This window comes from Rhyacophila brunnea, unplaced genomic scaffold (assembly GCF_057557595.1).
Source record: "Rhyacophila brunnea isolate RB1 unplaced genomic scaffold, BYU_Rbru_1.0 scaffold_12, whole genome shotgun sequence".
In the NCBI taxonomy this organism is placed as follows: domain Eukaryota; kingdom Metazoa; phylum Arthropoda; class Insecta; order Trichoptera; family Rhyacophilidae; genus Rhyacophila; species Rhyacophila brunnea.
This window is the reverse complement of record NW_028232774.1, coordinates 39,111,350-39,136,572: the sequence shown is the minus strand read 5'-3', so window position 1 is coordinate 39,136,572 and position 25,223 is coordinate 39,111,350. Positions and strand designations below refer to the sequence as shown.

Genomic DNA, 25,223 nt, shown 5'->3' with positions numbered 1-25,223 from the left:
AAAAACATAGCATTTTTAATGACCATTGCTATGTCATTTATAAAAATCGTAAACAGCAATGGCCCCAAGTTTGAGCCCTGAAGGACACCAGAAAATGTATTGAACCTCTGTGACTGATAGACGCCATACGATACGTATTGTTGACGATTCCTAAAATAGCTCACGAATAGCTTCAGAAAACGATCGGACAATCCAATTAGTTGGAGTTTTTCCAACAGGATGTTGTGATCGACTCTGTCAAACGCTTTTGAGAAGTCAGTGTAGGAACAGTCAACCTGATGGCCTCTATCTAGTGCTGACGACACATAATCTACAAATACCATCAGGTTAGTTTCCGTTGATCGGCCAACTCTAAATCCATGCTGCTCATTCATTATAAATGACTCAATTTTTGGATAAATCATGTCATGCATGATCATCTCAAGAACTTTTGCGGGTGCCAAGAGAACAGCCACCGGCCTGTAGTTCTCCACTGATGACTCGGTACCACTCTTATGAATAGGAGGAACCTTTGACATCTTCCACAATTCGGGAAAGATACCCGTCTCCATCACAAGATTAAATATATATGAAAGCAGGCCTTTGACAAAGTCAATACACCCCTTTAAAAAAAATGTTGGGAAATTATCCGGTCCTAAAGATCGAGTGTTCTTTAGCTTTTTAATGAACCTAAACACAATGGCAACATCAATCGGAAGGATATCAATAGATTGGGCACCGCGTGATGGTTTTCTTGACGTTGAGGCAACATCCAGATTCGGACTACTACTTGCGTAGACAGACCTAAAGTGACCGGCAAATGCCTCTGCCACTCCAGATCCGGTCACCTTTTCAACTCATTGAATTGGCAAACCCACCATCCCTTCTTAAAGATTTAACATAGTCCCAAAACGATTTAGAATTTTCGCGGATGCAATTTTCTACCGTTTCTATATGCGCTCGATAGGCCAGTCGAACAGCTTGCCGCACTCTTGAGCGATAAAGACTAAACATTTCATAGTCTTGCTGAATATGCTTAGTCTTCTAAGTTCTATGGTAATAATGTTTGACCTCAATGTCCCCGATAACTTCCCGAGAAAACCACCTCGGGTATCGCCTTCCACCACGACATGGCGACTTCCTTGTAAAACACTGGTCAAAAATATTATAAATAATGTTGTAAAAGTGTTGTACCGCGTCATTTACGTCACAAATTTCATACAACTCACTCCAATCTACCTCACCCATTAATGAGTAAAGTAAATCGAAGTTTCCCCCTTCAAACTTCCACCCCCTCTGCAGATTTACTCTGTGTCAGGGAATGTTAGTCCTCTGTAGGAGAATTGGACGAAACTCATGTAAAAAAGATAAAGTAGGGTGATACGCATCTTCTCGTACGATCGGTGACATACATCGCGAAATCGATATTTTAACGTTGCTAAAAATCATGTCTAGAAACCCATTAGCAGAGTTAGGAACATCATTGTACTGGGAAAATCAAAAAACAGCACACAGAAATTCGAGTTCGCTCTTGACCCTTTCACTGCCGCGCGCTGAATTCAGGTTAAATCCGGTTGAATCCGGGTTAATATCCCAGGTCTCAAATTCGCATGTAGATATTCAATGTATGTTTGGACCTAATGGGTTGAACAAGTGGTTTGATCCATTTCTCGTAAAAAGAAAAAAAATCTGTTAACACAACCTCCACCTTGTGGAGGCCCATATCATCCTCTGATCCTCAAACATGGTGATGTAATGAAGTACACCACATGGACACCACGTGACACAATTCCAAGAACTCTCGTGTTGTATACCAATTATCTCGTGTTTACCTAGTTCATGCTAACAATCCGTAAGTTGAATACTAGTATTTAGTAGGATTCTAGGATGCCAGAATTTCAGTTGAATGAAGAAAGGGAATAACAAGTTGACTTTTTTGAGGCATCTACAGTATTTGGCCGAGCCATAATAGTGTTGGGTCACTACTGTGGTATTCGATGTGTGGGTTGAGGATGATGATAATCAAGTCTACGATGTAGCAGGGTGAGATTTATTAGCAGTGTATCGGTACAATAGTATATTATACAATGATAGTACATATAATCTACTGAGATAGTTACGAGCTAGGTACTTGGATTCGAGTGACATTTAGATAAATTATTCTTCGTTATCTATACAATAAAAAGTAATACATTAACATTAAATTCTGGTAAATAATCATATTGGACTAATTATAGAGTCAGCGTTTTAAATCGAGTAGCTTGTGAAATATTATTTATTATTACAGTCGTAAGAAAATATGATACCATGAAAAATGATTATTCGGCTAATACACCGTTATGATATACTGTGCTGTGATATGATGTAATAATATACCGTATCTAATATCGCCAATCAACTTGCTGATCTAGCTAAGAGTTGTTTGCTGGAAATTGATTTGCTGGGAATATATTATTGCAGAATAATTTGATACATTAAACAATAGATATTTGATCGCTATTATACTACAGCTACAATAGCATTTTCACCTCATTTGTGATAATAAGGAGCACGGTCCACTCTTTTATCTCCTCAATTATGACAATCGCTCTGCCATAAACTCAGTAACACAAGGTCTGCATATATTTGCTGAGAGTCTTCCTGAAGTGCCATGATTCACTACAGTAAACCAGCACAATAGAAACGTTGAACAGATGACATATTTGGCTCTAACTGAGTACAACTGCGAGAGTATGAATGTCTAAACGTTACGCTGATTGATACATGCAATTGTAAGCTTTGATATAATTGTCAGTGGGCATTTAAACATTTGCAATTTAGAGAAAACATTAATCTTGTGATAACTCACTGCCAGTTCGTCAGTGGTAGGCAGTTCTAGTTTATCCCAAAGCACTCGCCATTTCTGTGGGAGATGTCCGAGTTCTAGTTGCAAGCGACGCAGTCTCTCTAAGACGCGGGAGAATGCGTCTGGAAGGCTGGCTGCTACACCGTCATACCTATAAAAAAATACAACAGCATATTTAGTTGGAAGATAATGGTAGTACACGCTTTTTTACTAAGACAAGTTTTGTGAAAATACCACATAAGCGTGAAGTTTTGACAGAAAATATGACGTAGTTAGAGCGATGCCGACCAAGAGAAAATGATGCAATAGGCTACATGTAAGAGCGGTCGGAAATAATAATGGTAACAATAATTATAGCATTTATTCTGTTCTGCATTTACAAATATTGTAAAGAAATGGCACATCTGTTTTATAGAACTTGAATAAATCGCCAACAGCCAATCCTTGTGAAGTCTATTGAGATCAGAGTTGCCTACTGACCATTTTCTTGCCAGATCTACCATTTTTGTAAATGCAACTAGCTTGCAAAATAAGAATCTGGCATAAGGCATTAACCTAGCATTTATCGATATTGCAACAAGCTTAAAACTTTTCAAAAACAAGCTAGAAAGTTACACCAGATTTCTTATTCGGCATATTTTGCAAATAACAATTGACAATACTGATTGAGATAATATCTCCGCATTCTAGAACTCATGTACTTTATCTGTAAACGGATAATATATGGTGAATGAAGAATAGTGAAAGTGCTGACCCCGCAGTGACGAGTAATCGGTTGGTTTCTAGAGCAGATGCCCCTCCTTCGGCAGCTTCCCTCTCTTCTCTCCGACACCTCTCCTGCTGCAGAGCGTCTGGCTCGTAAGGCGCCCCCGAACTCAATTCTTCCATCGTGTAATAGTCCCACACATCCAGACAGGCTATTGACGACTGCGGTCGTAATACCTAGAGAAAATAAAGCAGTGAAATTGAAATGATCTACAATATAACACACTCTGACATTATCTAGCAGGAAAACTATGCAATTAATAGGATCTGCGTGTGAAAGGAAGTCTGAAAGATAAGTTGAATATGCCAAATTAACCATAATGCATGCATTTATAAAGAAGATAATGCATGAGTTGAATCTATGCCACTAATTTAGTAAATTTCTCACAAACAAAATCTATGTATATCAAAATGAATGTTTGTTTGTCTGTCTGTCCCGTATGCGTTCCTATACCATTCATCCGATTGCAATGAAGCTTTGGTGATTTGTTGTGCGCACGGCCGCTCTATCAAGAACATTGCAATGAGTGGGATTTGACTACATATCTTTCACTTGCCAGATTAATTTTAAAAACATCTTGTTATCGTAGGTATAAGAATAAGAGTTATCAATAAGAAGGATTATAAAGACATTATATAATGGCAATTAAAACGTGATTTGTCTTGAATTCTCAAAAATACGAAAACACGATTTGGCGAAAAAGAATCTTATCTTACAATATTTGACTCATTCATAGTTTTGATGCTAATATCTGATGATTTTATGAATAACTTACTGGATGTTCAAAGTCTGGAGTGTAGAGAAAGTTGAAAAAGATGGGTGATCTCTGATTTTGCTTCTCGATGTAGTCGAAAACGGATTGCCCAAGAGGTGCAGCCCGCTGGCCAGACCCGCTTCCTGACTGCTGGCCGGACGGGATCCCCACTCCACCAGGGTACACGCCTTCATCGTCTGAGCCACCGGGACCTGTTTCTACGCACTGTAGAAGAGAGAAAATTATTTAATTGAAATCGGTTAAATGCATCTGCGGTACATACTTTCAATGTAAAAAGATGTATGTTTAAAGAAAATCGAATTGAGATAATATCTTCTCAAATACCCTATTTAGATATAAAATATTTTTACAGTATAAAGGTATGAATGATGCAGATAGGTGTTTTGGGTATCTCAATTTCAGTTCAATTTCAATAACTGGACACACAATATCAATGTACTGACCCATTGCTATAAAGCAGTGGTTCTTAACCTTTTCGAAGTCACGGTGCACTTTTGATCATAAGAAAAAATGCGGTGGACCAAAATCAAATGGTCAGAAAACAAAGAAAAAGATGCGGACATAACTTTTATTACAAATTAAACAGATGGCATAACAGTAAAAAAAATATTTCAAGGAAAAGATAAATAAGTAGAATATGGAAAAACTAACTAAAATTACCCTTAACAAAATGGAATTTATTTGATCTGAAAATCAATTAATGTGATAAGCTGAGCTTGTTGGATTTAGCAGATTTCAGAAATGTGCCTGAGAGGCTAACAGAAGACACGTGTGATCGATTCGGCAAAATCGAAATCACTTCGTCAGCTTTCATAATTTCGCGAAGGACTTTTTCGGTTTTCACTATTTCGCGGATTTTTCTGCTTTTGTCATTTTTTTCGCGGTGCTCTTGCAACAAGCTAGCGGTGCACCGGTTAAAAACCACTGCTATAAAGTATTGCGGTTGATTCTAATTACTAGAATATAAGCTTGACATACCCTTTGCCGTGAGTTGAGAGAACCCCTCTTGTCTTCGGCAGCAGCTATTCCTAATTCCTCACGTTGCAATTCGCACTCGAACAGGAAGGTCCGGAATCGGCATGACACCGAATGGTAAGCAAGAAATCGGACGTAGTATTCGTTGAATTCAAAAGCTAGTGGAAACTGCTTTTGTATCTAGAAATAAAAAACAATATATTGTATATTTTATAAAAATAAGTTTATCATTTGGTATTTACCACGTGTGTTGAATCTCTTAGAAAGAATATTAGATTTCTTATACAGTAAAGGAACTAATTGTTTACACATTTTTCTTCCCTGTTATTGATGGAAGAATTTACCCATAATGGATTACATATTAAAATAGAAACTATAGCCAACGTACCTGGTGAACAACATCCAAGAATTGCAAGAATGTCGGGGTGAATCCAGCTTGTGGCTGTGTTCCAATATTGCTCCGCTGTGGGAAGCGATGACCCATCGCCAGCCATTCTTTCTCTATCAGGGTTCGGAAACCATCCAATGTTCGGTATAAGGGGTCCAGACAGACTTGTGCTATTGATGAAACCTGAATGAAAACATTATATTAGTTAGTCAACTTACTATGTAATGAATAAAACAGAGTCAAATTATGAGAGGCAAACTAATACCCTGTTTACACGTGCATGGATTTACTGCCGACAGTATGTATTGTCGTGGACATAAAAAAAATGCACGAGTAAACACGTATTATCGTACAAATTGCAAGATTGGATTCATGAATTAAAAAAGTTCAGAAGCTTGTGAATTTTCACGCGACAATTGGGCTGTGCGATGTCTGCGCTTGCACAGTAGAACTAGTGGCGAACCCCCTGGTTAAAAAATGAACTACACCTCGCAGACTCATTTTTCATTTTGGGGTTAACCGATTTTCACGACCTGTCAAATAGTACTATAAAATGACAACATCACGTCTTGCTTATTCTTGAAGAATGAGTCAGCACTTTTACATGTAAACAGTTATTATCGTGATAGTTTAAAATACACACTATTGGTGCAAGTAAATCCATGCACGAATACAGACGCTATAATGTTAATTGTCCAGTTTTGAGTTAGAACTTATCATCCGTTCCAGTTTATCTGACTGTTTGGGACTGAGTGTTTGATGATGGGTATTTAAAATATAGGTAAAACAATTTTTTTTTTCTAAACTTAACAAGCTGCATTATGAGATTGAATTTGATCATTCGTGAGACATTTGATTTATATAATATGTATTTTAATGTTGATCTCACGTAATTAAATTCTTCAACTTTCTTCGAGGAGACGAATATGACTGAAGAAGAAGTAACATTAGATTAATATGAACGCTATAAATATGTTTACAAATATGATAAGACTGGATTACCTGAGCGGTTATATCCCAGCCATCTTCAAGTGAGAGACAAACAGAAGATCCTTGAGCATCCAGTAAATCTACAACCGCTCCACTCAGCTGCATCAGTGATCTAATCGTAATCAACCATCCGGATTCTTCAATTAACCTGAAAGCAGAAGACAATTTTAAAATACTCTTTTTTAGGTTTTCAGTACTTACTCATTATTCTACTATCAATATGTCAAGTAATGAATTTTTAAATACATAATGCTAGGTCCATGGATAGAGAAAAATAAGTTAAATAAGAAAAATAACACCGAGAATTGAAAAGGTCGAAAACACAGAATTTCAGGTTAGGGGTTGGGGGGGGGTTTAAGCCTGAACAATCCGTGTGCTTTGTAAAAAAATTACTTTTGTCATTATGATGCCCTATCTTTTCTCATTATATGAACAAATGTTAAATTATCACATAAAATATATTTATATTATAAAATAATATCAAGTATTTTATAAATCTTCAACCTAAGACGGAGAGTAAAGCCATATCGCGAGCCTAATACGACAAGTGCTATAAGTGTTTATTTTTGACAAAATTAACCAAATAATAAAGTATTAATCTAAGCTGCATCATGGTTACCTTTGTTTCGCCAAAAATAAACACTTAGAACTTTGTAGTTCTGCAATTGCGATATTTTCATAAGATATTCAGTAAAACTTTCTATAGAAATTTTCAATTTTGGAGAATTTATAACATTATGGCATCTATATTGGCCATGATACACCTATATTATTCACATTATATTATTTCAAAATTACTAATTAAATTCTTACACAATAAAAGCAATAATAGGAATATTAACCGGATGGCTGAAAATGACGTCTAAAGACGCGAACTTTTCCGTGAACGGAACGCCGCTCATACAAAAATGATGTCTGGGTACTGGGTCTGGGTCTGTCAAGGTACCGCCATACATACACCTACCGGCAGTAAAAAGGTTAAACTAATTAATTAGTGTATACCTATAAAAGCTAGCATCAGGATCCCCAAGTACAGGTTGTGAAGGAACGCAGGCTCTGAGCAACTTTTTGAATGCATGCTTGGACGCCCTTGTGTCGGGATACTCCACGGGAACAGCCTCGCATCCTCGCACCATTCCTGCCCACCCGCTCCACCCGCCTTTTTCACACAGCACGTACAGAGCCGGTCTCCGACTGCCGCCGCCAACATCACCACATACTACAACAACATCGTACATTTTAATCAATATAATAAATACTACATAGATATTGTATGTCTGGTTTTTAACGAAATTGAGTTATCATTCACAAAACGCCCGTCATCGCTTCATATTATTAACTGTCATCTAACTTTAACATTTTTCTACACAGAGTAGCATTCACTTTCATACAATTATACTCGATCTGAATTTGGATGGAATATAGCTGAAATATACACACTGTCCCTCTTTGACATTTCCGTCCTGCGGTGGCAAATAGAATTTACAGCAGTACCACGTGGTATCTAATATCAACATTTATGTAACATTTTGTTGCTGTAGTGTCAGTGGCATTTTAATTTTGACAGTTTATATTTTTTATTTGTAATGTTCTTGAGCTAAGTTTCAATTTAGAAAAAAATAGTTATCAGAGGAAAATGTCATGCATTCACAGTTAAACCATGTGATTGACAGATTTATGAATGTTATATATCAGGGATGGTGAACCTATGGCACGCAAATGTTTCATTTTGAGAGAGAAAAAAATTACTATTATAAAAGCTATGTATATATAAAAAATGTTTTTTTTTATAAAACAGTTTTACAAATAAATATATACCTACTTGAGTACTAACTTCTATATAATATTACAAAATACTGACGGCGAATTTTCTTCGGTTTTTCATGTTATGTTTAGGTACAAATCGATGCGCACACGGAAACGACGAAATGCATGCATAAATATAATGATAAATCGCATTGTATAAAAAATTGCAGGCAAATCATTTTCAAGAATAATCATTACGTTTAATGTAAATATACGATTGTATAGGTCGGTCTTTAGGATCGGGGAATTAAAAATAAAAATATTCAATCAACAAACCTTATGAAACTAATTATCGGCAGTCATTTGTTATTTTACCTCAAACATAATCACTAAAAATGGAAAACCGCTCAGTGATGAAGAATATAATTTGAAAGAAGAGTGGTTTAAATGCTTTCACAATCTCTTTGAGTAGGTAATTTGAAAACAAGGAAAAAAATATTCAAAGAATAAAAGATATGCCTTCAGCTTGAAATACGGTGAAAGATAGAATATCAACAACTCAATTGTAATTTTGAAACCTTTTTAATAGAATTCTCAAAAACTATTTTTTTTAAAAACTTCAAAAAAAACTTTTTTTTCGCCATAAAAAAACTGCTTGGCACGTCAGACAGACAAAAAATATTATTTGGGAAATTTTGGCATGTGTACGTAAAAAGGTTCGCCATCCCTGTTATATATTATGTTAAAGTACGTATATAGAATGTTACATATTATGGTAAGATATTGACAGCATGTCTTTTACGGTGAATAGACTATAAGAGTATACTATATCATTCTGTGGTGAAGAGTGGAGGTAGGCTGTAAAGATCTGCCATAAAATGTGCACACAAAACTTTGTCAGTCATACGTATTTGTTTTCATTGAAATAAGACTACAATTTACAAAATGTGTTGGTTAGTTTTTAAAAATCAATGAAACCCTGCGAAACCAAGCCATAATAGATAATAGTCAAAAATATTTGTCAATAAAATAACTAAAATTATGCAAATTAATCATACATAATTTTGGATATTTTATAGATAGAATAATATTTTTAATCTAATATAGTTTGGTTTAGGCAGGTCTTGTATAATTTAAAAAAAAAAATGACCAACAATAGGAGTAATATGTATTCTTAATCCAACGAACACAAATAAGTATGAATGAAAAAGTGTGCAAAATTTGGTTGTATCGCCCAAGGTATACCAAAACTATCATGGTTTGGTTTAGGCAGGGTTAAATATTTCACATTTTTTTAAACAAACACCATCTGTAAATTGTAGTCTTAGTTCAATAAAAACAAATACGTCAAGGAAGAAAGGAGCAACCCAAATATCACCAAAGATAACAAATAGTTGTAAATGTCTCAATGTTCCTACTTCTCACGACATGACTATGTACTATGAAATGGATATATCACACAGAGAAATGTCTTACCGGAGTCAGCGTCCGCTCCGGAGTTTCTCTGCAGTGTTCCTCCATGTTGAATGTCAGCCTGTGATCCAGCTCTCCTATCTTTGAGGGAACCCCAGCGGCCTAATTGTCTTCCTGTTGTGGCAACCGATACACTACTCCCGCCGCCACCCCCTTTGCCGCCACTGCCACGTGGAAACACGCTGCAATAAAACATATGAAAATTAGTTTTGTCATTTTATTATAAGAAACATTGATAACGGATGTGAAGTTAGAAATTGATTGACTAGGTAAGATTCCATACATTCCAACACATTTTTTTTAAACTAATCAGTAGCGTATAATAATATGTATTTAATTTGAAAAACTCGTACGTAAAAAATATATACATGTTAAATAGTCAGGTGTATTTGCTTGCGTTCACTTTTCAAAGCATATTACACCTCCTTTACCGCCTAAATTAAAAATCAATTAATTCATACCTAAGTGTCCCCATAGCTCTGGAGAACAGCGGGTTGGTATGCCTTCGAGCTGCATCAGGAGTTGCGGCAGGTTCTTCATTATTGCCCCCTCCCAACAGCAGCGAGTCCAGACTGAGGGAAGACTCAGAAAAGGCCCAGCCTCCAGCGCCATTCACCCCCACAACTCCGCCTATGCTGACCCCCACTCCTGAACCCCCGCGCCACGTGGATCGTCCAGCTGATAGTAGGGCACACAGGTAGCGGATCTGAAAAAAATAGAATACTATTTTGAAAACTCTGATGTGTTCCACTTACGTATGAGTAAACTATATATGGATGGATATGGATTCTAATTCAATTTATTTCAGATAAATATCAGTGGTGATCAATATTTTAGTTTACTTATTGAATTTGTGAAAATCGCTATAAACAGATTTTACAAATTTTATCAAATATTTTGATCATATTAACGGGGTTTAACTGTATATTTGACTCAGTGTGTGAAATCAGAATAAAATCATTCAAAGTAAACAGTATTTATATAATAATATGTATATTAATGCATATTAATTCTACGAAAAGAAATATGTATGTACCTGCTCGGAGCTGGGAGAGGTTTCTGCACCTCCAGGAGTTGTTGATTGCTGACTTGAACTGGGATGACTAGATTTCAACATTCCTATCACGCCTTTGTGATGACTTGCAGAAGATCTAATGAAAAAAAAACAATCATTACAAAAAATAATATAAACAAATACATTCTAAGCAGATCAAAATATGAAGAAATCGCTATACTGAAAACGATTTCAACTGAATTGTACACATTGAATAATAGCCCGTTTACACGTGCATGGATTTACTGGTGGCAGTATGTATTGTTGCGACCATAATAATAAAATACAAATGTAAACACGTATTATTGTGAAAGTTGTCATGAATCCAGTGCTCGAAATAGAAAATTTTACGAACCGGAACGCTCAATATGTTTTCAAAAAATATGTGCAATATTCGATATAATAACTGTAATACAAGAAATATCTCAGTTTTACATAATGTACTTTATAAAACATTTTCATCACCACATTCGCCCAAATCAGTTGTTTGTGACATCAAAATATATAACAATATAAGTTTATGAAATCGTTTACAAAATTATAATATTGATATACAAATATAAATATCTAAATGTATATGAATCTAACTGGAGTAGGAAACATAAAAATATATGAAATAATGGACAAACCAATACAATTTCCCATTGGTTTCGTCAGTAGTTTGAATTAATTATACATGTATAACTAAGTGTAGATGGAAACATGAGTGAAGATACCTTGTCGTAATTGATTTTTGGGTTTTTACCCATGTACTTCTTCCTTCTTTCCTTGACTGTTATAATATAATTATATTGTTTGATTATGATATTATGATATCTCTTGATAATGGCCTCTGCAAATTCGCAATCAATGAAGGATTTGAAAAACAAAATTTTAAATATCTAAAATAAAAGTAGGTAATATAACTTTGAAAAAAGAATCTACATTGTTGCAATTTCGATTCGGCCTTTTTGCACTTAATACGTAAAATTTGTCAGTAACTGGCAAATAATCTGATCATATGTGCGTGATTCCTTTGTGTGCGACAAAAATATATTATTATAATTCAATTGCAATATAGCAAATTCGCACTTGTCGTGGTTGCGATGAACGAGGGTTATCTGTACATACTTGTGTAATAAAGTGAGTACTAATAAAATTGTCAATCTACATTTTATAATTCCACTGGCGATTGCTCGCAACTTCATCCGCCTGAAATGTGTGAATGTAATTATTTATTATTGGATAATGGCTAGCTAACCTATTTGTAATGAATTGTTGCAAAAGCGTTATTCGATAACAGTTGGATATAAGCGCTCACCCCACTGCCTGCACCTCCTCACCACTCCACCGTTAAAATCTGATCCCTTTATCTACTTGTAATGAATTATTGTAATCTCATTACATATTTTCAAAAAAATTTATTTTGTAACTTCGGAACTTTTTGAGATATAGATAGTATTGGTAAATGTGGATAAATCGGTATTAACAATGTGGAAGTAAAATATCTACTGCCGTGAGGAACGATTATGAATACCTTGCGAGAATTGCTCCGGTTCTTTGATGTCTCCAAGTGAGGACGGGAACACGGTTTTGTCTGTAGCAGCGGACGAATTTGTTAACGGAATCATCCGATACTGTCGCAGGTACTGTCATCAATGCTGGGTAACTGAAAACATATTTGCAAGAACGTAAATATAAAGGATCATAACTAATAAAATTAATTTTACAAGCAATTGGAGGATAAAACTGTTAGCTATATTGGACTTTGAACACTGTTGAAAACACTGTTGACTAGGGTTTACAATTTTAGGACATCCCACCCATGATGGCCGTGCGGCTTAAGCGTTGGCCTATTGCGTCGTGGGTCCCAGGTTTGAATCCTGGGTCTGGCAAGTACACATATTGTTTTTCAATTTGTGTATGAGTTAGAGTATGAACCCAATAGGTTGAGCAAGTGGCTGACATCCACTTCTCGTAAAAAACAAAACCTATCAATACAAACCTCCACCCTGTGGAGGCCAATATGATTCTATTAAGATCGGACATCAGTAATCGGATTTAAATTTTGGTTTATTAACTTTGTAACTGTACAACGTAACACCCACGAGGCTGGATAGGGCTGGCCAAAAATTCGCTGGTTAGGTGTAGCTACTAAATCTGTGGAAAGCGACCGCTATGGACAGGGGCAGGTGGAGAGAGTTGTTGGAGGAGTCAGAACCCACCACAGTCGTCATGCTCCCGATGATGATGTTGAATTTGGGATATTCAGTCCAGGTATCAAAGTATTTAGAAACGGAGTACATAATTATGTAAGAGTACTTACCTTCTGCACAGAGCATAATTAGCATTGACAGCTGTCAATCTGAAGGGGTCATTTGTGAGTCCAAGCCGTTGCCAATCACGGACATAACCTCTTTCCGCTTTTCTGCTCAACGAACTTCCTGCCATTGCGCCACTCGCTTCTAACTCCTCCACTGCAAATACAAATTTAAATTGAAGATTCATTTTACCGTGAGATAAAAAAATTTGAAAATATAGGCCGTAAAATATAGAAAACCTTCAACTCCTCTTGTAATTTTAGCTTTCAATGTTTCCTCTACAGAATTGAGGTTATTTTAACAGATTTTTGTTTTGTGTGAACCATTCTGCCAATCAATTGGACAAAACACAGATTGAAAAAACCTGCACGGCAGAGAAACCTTAGGTATAGATTTGTGGGATCTGTTTGGCAGGTCATCAGTAAAACATGTGTTGATGTTTGATATCTTTTTATTTGGGTTGATTATAAAAATGTTAATTTATCAACGCTACTCCACAGAACAACTTTGTATGACTTGTTAATGTGCGTGTTGCCTGTGCCGAGGCCCGCAGCAAACTGCCCGAGTCGGTCACGCTACAGGTTCGAATCCCGCATTTGGCAAACGGGTAATAGGTTTGAAATGATCAGGTCGAATCCATATGTTCTTGGTCGTATAGATGTCTATTTAAATACAGGACATTGTGGACATGTCTTAGAGAGGTGGAATTGTTAATTTACACACTGGTTAATATCAGATTGTTTAAAAAAGGATTGAAGATTAAATGCAGTTTTGATTTACTTACAAGAGAGATCGTCAGATGGCGTGGCAGGCGGCGCTGTTAGAGATCTGGCTCCGGGAGAAGGAAGAACATACTTCTGTCTCTTTCCGGAACTCTTTGGTTTAAAGCCTGCTCGTCGGGCTGTTTTCATTAGCGTCTTTTTTGCCAATGCTCTGCAATAAAAAAGAAAACGCACTTTAGTCATGAGTAACTCTTTGAATTGTTCGTTCGTTTGAAACGTTCAATTGTATCTCTATACAATTGAACGTAGACAAAAAACTATGTTTTCAAGCTTGTGAATCATTTGATGCGGTCAATTATTCAGGTATTAATTTTTCATTTACCTTTTAGGCACTATGATGACATGCTTTTGGACTAAATCACTCAATGATAAATAGAACAAACCCACCATATTGCATTCTTAAAAGCGAGGGTTCATCAAAACCTAACCCAACTTATTCTAGTCTAATTATTTGTTTATTAAATGTATAATAAAATTTTACTAAAATCTGTAGTCGTCTTGTGTTTTAAAATAAAAATTTTTAAGCTTCAACCTAAAATGAGTAAATTTAGGGCTTGAAGCTACTGAAAAATAAATGAATACTTACTTTAAAGTAGCATGTTTCTCTCCTTGAGGATGCAGTGGCACTAAGGTGGGTGCGGCACGCGTCCCAGTAAAAGCAAAATGCTTAAGGACATGTGGCGGGTGCCTCAGTCGGCCGATGGCTTTCCGCAACTGTTCGGTTTGCTCGCTGCTTACTTCCTCATCAAACGCCACCTGCGGAAGAAATCATTTTTGATATTACATTCATCACCATGGCATTCTTAATGGAAATCTTTCTAAACATACGTCAAAGATCAAATATTTCTGAATTGCTCCAGTGCAGCAAGCATAATAAAATGATATGTAATTTAAATCAAGTTTGGAGTACAATTTTCATTTTTGAGGCCCACCGTAAAATGTTTGCCTCGTTTTCCATTTATCACATGTACGAAATGGTTTTATTTCGACTGTTGTCTTTTCAATCAATATATATGATTGGATACAGTACACAGACACAATGAATTGATCGAATGGTTAACAACCTTCTTAAGATACCCACTGCCAAATGTTGATTTTTGCAGTTTTTTTATAAGGTAAGTCGGGGGAATATGCCTAATTTTTACTTTGACGGATTATTGATTGTAAAATAATATGTTTATATTAAAATAAAAACAGAGTTATATTAGAAAATCACTTTATTATGATATTTTGCAGCAATAGTATTAAAAAACTAACTGGAACAATATAAAAACTAAAAAATCTAAAAATGTACCATTTTTTCCACTTACACACGCAATTCAATAAACTTTAGGGCCATCTTTATTAAAGTAATATCCCTTGCAAATGGCGCAATAGTTTTCTTCATCACTCAATTCACTCACATCAGAAAGGCTAATTACGCTACAATACTACAATATCGAATTTTTATATTATTTTGTCAATGACAGAAATACGTTTTAATGTTAATGCAATAATGATTAAAGATAAGGCTTGCAAAATACTAAAAACTGAGATAGTGAATGACCAAAAATATTCAAAATGGCATCTTCTCCCATTGGCAGGGGAAGATGCCAAGGACAGAAATAAAATAACGCCAGTACGCAACACAACGTCAATCAGTAAAATGTGATGCCAAATAGTGTATTATTCAATGAAACTGAACTTAACCATGAATCAAATCAAATCTTTATGCTGAGAATATTTTGAATAAATGTGTAAATAAGGTACCACCAAAAAAATGGGTACTTCCCTTGTTTTATAAACTTATTTTTCAATTAAAAATTTGATAGGACTAACGCCAAGCATGTGTTCTCCGGTACTAATGACAGATCCTAAAAATAGTTATTGCACCAACAAGTAGCGATGGATGAATAAATTAATTGAGCTTTGGCATCTTCCCCCATTAGGCATATTCCCCCGACTTACCTTAGAAGTTATTTTTGAATAGCTCACTAAATTTTAATCCTATTTTTGCATCCAATCTCGTGGTGCAGTGGGTAAGGCGCTGGCCTTCCACCCGAGAGTTCTGGGTTCGATTCCCGGTCATGACAAAAACATTTATGTGTTTTTATCAAAGCCTGGGTGTTTGTGATTGTTCAAAATTACTAACAACCACCTTGTACGAAAAAGCAAGGACATGGTTATTAAAAATTCTAAAAAAAAAAAAATTTCCACGATTAATATTTTTTTGTGCAGTACTTGTAATGGCAATGTAACCAGATATGGAAGACAAATGCTTACTTTTATGAGCTGGAATGTTGAAGATCTGAGTTGCAGGCCATCTTGTAGTAATTGATCTAAATGCGCCATGTACTGCATCCTAACAGGCTTTTCTTTCGTAAGGGTCATCAGAGGGAATGCGCGAACCACCGTCTGCTCGCAAGCTATATTCAGAACATATAACATTGTTAGTAATAATATACCCAAACACGAAAACAGGATACTAAAAAAACCCAAAGCATAATCATATAATAAAAATTCAAATACAGTACAACTTTAATTTCTTTTATTTTGTTAACTGTCAATTCATGGTGGAACTGCATTGTATTGTTTTTATTTAATAAAATGCAATTTTTTTGTAGTACTTATTCCACTTTTATATAATAGATTAGGACCGGTTTCGTCCGCCTCAGAGGGACATTTTCAAATTTGAAATGTCCCTCTGAGGCGGACCAAGCCGGTCCTAATCTATTATATAAAAGTGAAATAAGTACTACAAAAAAAATTGCGTTTTATTAAATAAAAACAACAACACAGTACAACTTCTACACATATAGGAGACAGGAGCAATAGATGGGTCAATGTTATGTGCAATAGCATCTTGTCTTGATCCCGATTTCTCCCTGATGAACGACGGGTAAAACATTGAGTGTCGACAGCCTTAAATACCTACTTTGCAAAGCCATAATATGTATGTGCTTTCCTCAAAAGATTCAGTTATCCATTTCGTTGAACTGTAGACGCTTTTATTGAAGTCTTACCAATGACTGATTGCTCTACTTCATTCATTGATTGTAAATTTTTTTAATTGCACAATTTATATAGTAACTGAAGTACATAGAGTACCCACTGTTAAATTCACTTGATTCGATCTCAACCGGTATAAGTGAATGTTACGCTGCATATAAAAATATATTATCAAGATTTTCATATCACTAACCAAATGGATCGCAGGGTGCCCCTTTAAAAATTAGTCTATAGTTGGTGAGGAAGAGTGCCCCCTCGGCTGGCAGCAGGGGTAGTAAAGCAGCACCTCCATCTTCTCTCCCGTCTGACACCAGGAATGCCCGTAATCCGCCAACTATTACCGACTCGCCTGATACTAGGCAAGGAGTGAGAATTCGAGGCTAAAAAATAAAAGCACAACGTTAAAACTATTTTTTGGTGGAGGGCTTAATGAAAAAATATATCAGAATGAATAACATTTCACATTTTTAGAAAATTGTCAGTTAGGTCTTTGTGCCACAGGATAGTGATTAAACAATATTTTTATGTTATTGGCTCACTTTCTGGATAGGTGGTAATCTCTTGCTTTCTCTGCTGACGGCTTCCAAGATTTCCATGTGCATATGAACCACGCCAGGCACCATCAAGTGCAGGCTTCTGATGTGCTCCGATGTGACTCCACCTTCCGTGCAAACCTGCACCAATCAAAACAAAGCATACATTAGAAAATTAGTTTATATTTTACTAAATGCTACAATACTATATAAATAATAGTGAAAATATATCATTTCACAATGAGTACAAAATGTTTCACAACATCTACATAATATAGTAAAGTGGTGGTTAAGTGTTTGTCTTCAAAGCCATGAGTCGTGAGTTGGAATGAGGCGTTTGGTAAAAAACACATGAATTTTTAATTGTGTTCCAGAGCAAGGACCCAATTGGTTGTGAAAATCATTATTCAAAGTCTGTTAGGCTCGTATATATGTTCTGCTTAGGAATCAAAATGGTATTTCACCTTTTTACAAAAAGTTTCTTTTAATTCCATTATTGAATAACTTTTATAATAATTTTAAAATAAAGTTTATCGGATAATTCTAAGATATTTGAGTTTTTTTATTTTGACAGCTGTTTCAGGCTATGAACCCATCTTCAGAACGACAATAAGAGACATGATGAGTTACCTTAGTGCCATTCTAAATATGGATTTTCTGCATCTTATTCGATTGGTCAACATTACTCTCTTTGCAGTTCATTGTCATTCATATGGTGCAGCACATGACTTAGCTAGTGCAGTCTTCCAATCTAAATTGATTAATCTGTGTTGCAATCTCCGTATAGACTGTAGAGCTCAAAATTTTATCTCCTCCAAATATTGCTATCCTGATTGCCCTACAAATACAGTGGAAAATTTTTCCTCAATAATATTTATATTATGTAAGTTACCTTATCTACAAATCGAGAAACCATCTTGATAACATTAGCTCCTGCTTCTCCGGGATCCGCTTCCTCAAATCCTGATTCAGCATCAGCACTATCAGACTCCACGGCACTGAAAATGACATCATCCAATATTGGTCAATGGTCAGTGACACTTATATATATTAAATGAAGAAATTAAATAATATTTTTGTTTTTAGATAACATAGGATAAAAACGGGCCGTTCGATTTTGTTATATATAATAATTCAATTATTACCTATGCATTAAGATTTTTTTTACACTGACCTATTTGTGATGGAATTGCTGGCTCTCTCGTCATCGTGGTGTCTGGGCGCGTCCTGTCTCCGACCGGCTTCCAGAGGAACGAGAAGGTACACCATTCTATTGGCAAAGTGAATCGCCTGACTGTATATCGTTGACTCTTCACTTTTTATCAGATCTTGGGCTTTTTCTGGGAAAATAAAAAAGTAAAATCAAAGTAAAAATTAATTAAAATGTATTTATCACTTGGTATTTGGATATTATTTTATGTCATACGTTTAACAAAAACAAGAAAGGTAGCTTTTTAAATAATTCGATTGATCAATGAACGGCAAATTTGTGAGTAATTTATAAAATTAATCAAAATAACAAACCTGCATCGACTGTATGCCATAATCTCATTTGTTCGGCTGCAATTTCCAAGGCGTTTGGTTCCTGAGATCGTAGCAAACTGTCAGCTAAAGGTGCTTCCGGGGAATCCCTAGAAAAAAACATACAAAATCATTGCAGATAACAATGTGTGCACTATCCAAACTCATTTAGGTAGACGAGCTACAAGAAAAAAAGATCGTAATTGAAGAGAGGGATGACATTGTTTACTAATTGTAATTATTATCAAGAACAGCTGTGGTAATTGAAATATATTATGAAAAAAATAACGTGTTTACCTTGGGCTGGAAGCTGGGTGGGGGGGTACAGATGAAGGAGGGGCATAAAGGGCTTTTATATCTCTCTGGACGTCTTGGTAAAATGCTGCCTCCCAAAATTGTTGATTCTGCCATACAGCATGTTCCTATCAATCAAATAACATCATAAAAACAACATAGTAATAACATGTAATATGAAACCATATTTCCATGTATTGCTTGAATAGGTTGATAAGTCTAAAAACATCAATTCTCAGGGCAGCTATTTGTAAAGTTGGTTTTCTGTGGTAAATCAGGATTGTTTTTAAATTTTACATAATTTGAAAACATCTCATGCATATTCACTAGAAAAAGCATTTTGTAGAAAAAAATACGACGGGACTTGAACCTGTATCTGTTGGATTCGCGGTCAGTATGCTTTTCCAATTAAACTACAGAAATCTTGTTGAATCACAACAATTTTAACTAGTAGTTATTACATGAAATACTTATCAAATTGTGTTATAATGTTGGCTATCGGTTTTAGTATATTAAATTAAGGTAGGTGTCAATTAATTGCTTAATTACTAATCGACGTCGCGGATCATTCCATTATTTAGTTTTTATAACGTACCTATAGTTGCTAATAATTTTAATAAACTATTTCTTTTCTTCAACGAATAAGACAAAAGATTTCAGAATGTAACATTCTATATACTGAATATACAATATTTTGAAAACATCTCATGCAGAATCCCTGAATCCAGCAGATACAGGTTCAAGTCCTGTTGGGTGTCATATTCTTTTCTACAAAATGATTTTTTCTAGTGTGAATATGCAACGTATTCACGCCATACACGGATTTTGGATGGGATTTTTCCAGTGTAAAGTCAGCATAAGCAAAGACTATATTATGTTATATTATAACAGACAAAAAGAATAACAATACCTACTTAAGCAGTGGTCAATGTGTTATAATATAACGCATGAGACCAGATGGAACGTCATTGAACCTCTTCAAAATCATGTGAGGAGTCAAGAAAGGCTGTGTATTTGCCCCCTCTTTTAATCATAATGATGGATTTCATAATGCGTAAGACGGTTTTACCCGACATTGGTATACGCCTATATCGATAGACTGATTTGGAGTAGGCAATAGTTGAATCGATGTTCGAATGGTTGATCACTGCGGTCAAGGTTGCCGCGAATTTGAACCATGTAGGTCTTCATCTGAATGTGGTGAAGACCAAATGCGTGTGTAGTGCTACACACATTAACGCCGACACTCCATTGCAGGTTTCCAGTCTGCCTGTGGAGCTGGTGACCAAGCATAAATACTTGACGCCATGGTTGCCGATAATGACAGTCTTTCCAGTGAACAAGGAATCAATATGTGTATGACGGGATCCGCATTCAGCCAACACATTGCTTGGAGGTCAATGCTATATTTTATGAGGACCAAATGCAGCATGCTACATGTGCTTCTATATGCCTGTGAGATATAGCATCTCACCATGACCTGAAGGTTACGCCTGTTGAGCTTTCAGAGTGAATGTCTCTAACTTCCACTCAGAATAATAAAATTATTCACGCTATTTCTGGTTATTGCATTGTAGGTACAATATTTAGCAAATTCACATGTTAAAATTATTTTTGATGATATGTATAGGATAGATATATGAAATTACCTGTATACACATGTAAGCAAACTGTATGACACCGGTGCAGAGCTTTCGGCAGAATGCTGTGGCCAATGGCAACAGAGCTGCCGCTACGCCTTGCTCGTCCATCGCTGAGTCGTCTTGGAGCGCACAGTTCATTAGCCTGTTAAAAGAGACACAAACATTACCAAAAGAAATCTCTCGCCAATTCCATGCAATATTAAATAAGTCACTTTTTATTCATAACTGAATGTTTCAAAAGATTTATGAATTTAGCATTCTTCATTGAAAGTGTGATTTGAACTCTTTTTGAAATCTATTATTTATATACCCATCCCGCTTGATTGAAAGTGAATTTATCCTTAAAATACTTAGCTCACTATGTTTGCTTATATGTACTAATATTTAATTTCGTATATAGTGGGCTTGCTGCCAAAAGTTAGTAAGTTGATAATATAGGTATATAGGTTAACAATGGAACATGTATTTATAAATGAGTAGCTTAGTATCAAAGTGGGACATAAGCCATTTACAAAATTTTACAGGAGACTGACAAACATGTGTGAAAAATGTCCGTTTTTCATATAATATACCAAATTTAAACTCAAAAATCTCTATGAAAACCACCGTTTTTGATACTTTTGGTGGATTTTTTGAAAAAAAGCATCACTTGCACTACCATAATCAATTAAAACATGAATTTAGTGGTAGGTGGCGTTTGTCCCACTTTGATACCAAGGTACTCAAATGTATCTCCACTTTTCTCGGTCCATAGTTCTTCGCTGCCACGTACATCCACCGAACTTTATGAGTTCGTCTATCCTATTATGTGGGTTTTAGGGCATCTCTGTGGACATTTAGTACCCCTTGGGTACAACTGTATGACAGTATTTGTTCAGTGGTTTTTCACTCGCCGAGCGACGTGTCCAACCCATTGCATTGCTGTTTCATGATCCATTTATTAAAGTGATAATGGAAAAAAACCGTAGCAGTTTGAGACAATATTCTGACTAAAATATTATATTTTTCCAATATTCTTTCAAAATATTGAGGATTTATTAGGTCTATAAATGTATATAGTATTGATGTTGGTCTAGGGCAGGGATGGCAAATAGGATTTGATCGGCGTCACAAAATAAGCCTTTTTTTAATTCATGGCGGGTGCCATTCGTTTTTAGGTGTACACATGATATAATCTACATCATATTTATTGAATACGAAAAAACAATTACGTACATTGGTAACTATATTGTTTATTAAATATATATAAAAAAATATATATACACATAAAATGAAAGAAAATAAGGAAATATAAAAACATTTAATAACACACTAATTTTTGTTTGAGGTTTTTTGTTTCATGTTATTCGCTTTTTATATCAGGCTGATTGCTCATTACAATCATTGATTGCAAATTAATACATGCTGCTGAATCTTCCTTTGTCAACCTATTTCTAGTCTTTTCACATGCGTACATGGAAGAAAAAATGGTCAATAACGAGATTGCTATAAACTGACGATTAGATATAAAAGTATCAGGCATGTTTTTTCATGTTTTTAATATTGTGTTTTCAATTCGGCATCCGATTCATCAATTTGAGAAAGCCATTCCTGTTTTCCCAAGACAAGACAAATAGGATTAGATTGCAAATCAATAATTATAGTACACATACATCAACATGATTTCACTTAGATTTTATATTTTTCGCTATAAACGTTTTGAATATTAAAAATAAAAAGAATTCATTTTTTTGGCGTGACGTCGTGAAAACTTTTAGCGTGCCGAGTTAAGAATTTTCTGTTTATTTAGAATAATAATAATAAATATTTTAAAACGGTTTTTATTGATTTTTGTTTGTCTAAATGGTTTAACAATCCGATGTTGATCTTCACACCCCATGAATACATTTCTTAACAGATTGAAGAAATGGATGTGAGTCACTTGCTCAACATACTAAGATAGACTCTAGGTCCAAGCAAATTGAAAAACAACATGTACATTTGGCAGACCCTGGATTCGAGCCTGAGACCAACAACTTCATAAGGACAATAATTAACACTAGACCACGACTAAAATAGATATTTTTTAGATATAAGTAGATTTTAATCCTCTATAATAAAGTATGTACCTACTAATTTAATATTAAAATAAATATGAAACAATTTATGTTATGCTGTTTTCATAATAATGCCTGTACACATCATGCATAGATTTACTGGCAACAATAATATGTAAATTAAACTATCGCGATAATAACTGTTTACAAGCAAAATTAGTGCTGACTGTCTCGCCAATCTCATTCTTTAAGCATAAGCGACACGCGTTGTTGTCATTGTACATTGCAATTTAACAGGTTGTGAAAATTGGTAAACGTCAAAATGCTCCGAACGGTGTAATTCATATTTTTTTCTGGCTTATTCAACCACTATCATTGTACTGCGCATGCGCATACGTCATGAAAGTTGCAACTATCGCATAAAAAATTTAGAAAACGCTCAACTTTTTTGATCCATGCATGCAGTCTTGCAACTTGCACGATAATACGTGTTTACACATGTATTTTCTTGTTATGGCCGCGATAATACATACTGTCATTTTGATAATGCTATAAATCATTTGGACAATACACCATATTATTATTCATGTATATAAAAACATGGTAGCTAATATTCACGTTCTATAAAGTTGGCATTGAGTGTGTTTGAATAGAGTTTAAACATGTGAAGCAAAAAAGATTGCAATCTCAACATGAACAAATGAAAATTGTGTATGATTGAAATACAGAGATATTTAACGAGCTTCACATTACAGGAGTGAAAAAATCAAACAAGAATCAAATATAATTACATAATCAGACAGAAGTGGTTAAATGAAACATATTGAAACTTCCCAATTCAATTATTACATTTAATCAGTTTTCTATTTCCGCAAACTCAAAAAATAAATTGCTATACACGAATAAATCTCTTAACTTAAATTCATCAGAATCGCTATGCCAGTCAGTGCCTAATAAATCACACGTTCTGATATTGGAAATTAACTGAAATTACATAAGTTCGATTTGGGTTCAGATTAAAACAAACATCTTCATCAAAGATTTGAAAATCACCGAAAAACGTCTAAACTTTAAAATTCAGGAGATCTGTCTACCGCAGGGGGGGGCAAACTGCGCCACTTGTGGCCCGCCATCATTAATTGTACTTCTGATTCTGAATAACTTTTTTATATTTTTTTAAAAAATATTGACAATACATTAAAATTTGTTTAGCAATAGTACGCGATCTATTTTCAATTAGTATAATTAGTATGTAGTAATACATTGATAGTGTACTGACAGAGCTACAACTTGAGATTATTTATCTGCAGTGCCACACTGATTTAAGAGAATTGCATCGTCGTGAAGAAATCTCCAAATTTTACAATGCCCTTAATTCAGACAAATTCGACCAACTTAAAGATTATGCAAGAAAAATGTTCATTATTTTTGGATCAATCTATATATGTGAACAAACATTTTCGATCATGAACCTCAATAAAATTCTTTACGATCAAATATCTCCGATGCCCATTTACAAGCAGTTTTAAGAATATCAACTACAAAATTAACACCTGAATTTAAAAAAATGTACAACAGTTTCATTCTTCCCATTAATTTTTTTGTAATGTTTATTTTTCGTGATAATAAATAGTTTATACTAAAAATGGTATTTTACTTGCGGCCCGCCGCTCATTTTGAATTCTAGAGTTTGGCCCTCCATCCAAAAAGTTTGCCCCCCCCCTGGTCTACCGCTTACTAAAATAATGATATACCTACATTGAATAATTTTTTTTAGCCTGATCCATGAACAAATGCAACGATTGTGACTGCAGCTATATTGGACAGACAACACCTCTTAATATCAAGGTGAATGAATATTTTAGATGTCTTTAAACCTTCACTCTGTGGAGGTCTATATGATCTTATTAGGATCGGACATGATGGAAAAATAAAATGTAAGACTTTGTGACTGAGGGTTGTGACATGAATAATTTGGACATCGAGCCGTATTTTAATTTTTGGATATAGATACATATATAGAAATGAAGTCTTAAGATAAGACATTATCTAATGGAAATATGTTCGCACTGTGATACAATTAGACAGGGAACATATTGCTTTAATCCAAATTACGACTTCTATAAACGTCGTGT

At 35.1% G+C, this 25,223-nt stretch overlaps 1 protein-coding gene across 1 annotated transcript in view; it reads right to left on the bottom strand.

The window, feature by feature from the left end:
• Sbf (SET domain binding factor) overlaps positions 1–25,223 on the bottom strand; it is a 132,487-nt gene that overhangs the window by 8,572 nt on the left and 98,692 nt on the right. Inside the window, exons 13-34 of the mRNA XM_085961259.1 lie at positions 21,059–21,194; positions 19,413–19,537; positions 19,119–19,225; positions 18,769–18,934; positions 18,487–18,592; positions 17,601–17,735; positions 17,255–17,441; positions 16,336–16,478; positions 14,660–14,829; positions 14,076–14,224; positions 13,297–13,447; positions 12,508–12,639; positions 10,974–11,088; positions 10,399–10,643; positions 9,941–10,119; positions 7,721–7,937; positions 6,731–6,866; positions 5,729–5,911; positions 5,344–5,520; positions 4,366–4,569; positions 3,579–3,766; positions 2,828–2,975 (exon numbers count right to left, since the gene is read on the bottom strand). Of these exons, the coding sequence (XP_085817385.1) occupies positions 2,828–2,975; positions 3,579–3,766; positions 4,366–4,569; positions 5,344–5,520; positions 5,729–5,911; positions 6,731–6,866; positions 7,721–7,937; positions 9,941–10,119; positions 10,399–10,643; positions 10,974–11,088; positions 12,508–12,639; positions 13,297–13,447; positions 14,076–14,224; positions 14,660–14,829; positions 16,336–16,478; positions 17,255–17,441; positions 17,601–17,735; positions 18,487–18,592; positions 18,769–18,934; positions 19,119–19,225; positions 19,413–19,537; positions 21,059–21,194 (3,499 nt within the window). The remainder of the gene's footprint in view (positions 1–2,827; positions 2,976–3,578; positions 3,767–4,365; positions 4,570–5,343; positions 5,521–5,728; positions 5,912–6,730; positions 6,867–7,720; positions 7,938–9,940; positions 10,120–10,398; positions 10,644–10,973; positions 11,089–12,507; positions 12,640–13,296; positions 13,448–14,075; positions 14,225–14,659; positions 14,830–16,335; positions 16,479–17,254; positions 17,442–17,600; positions 17,736–18,486; positions 18,593–18,768; positions 18,935–19,118; positions 19,226–19,412; positions 19,538–21,058; positions 21,195–25,223) is intronic.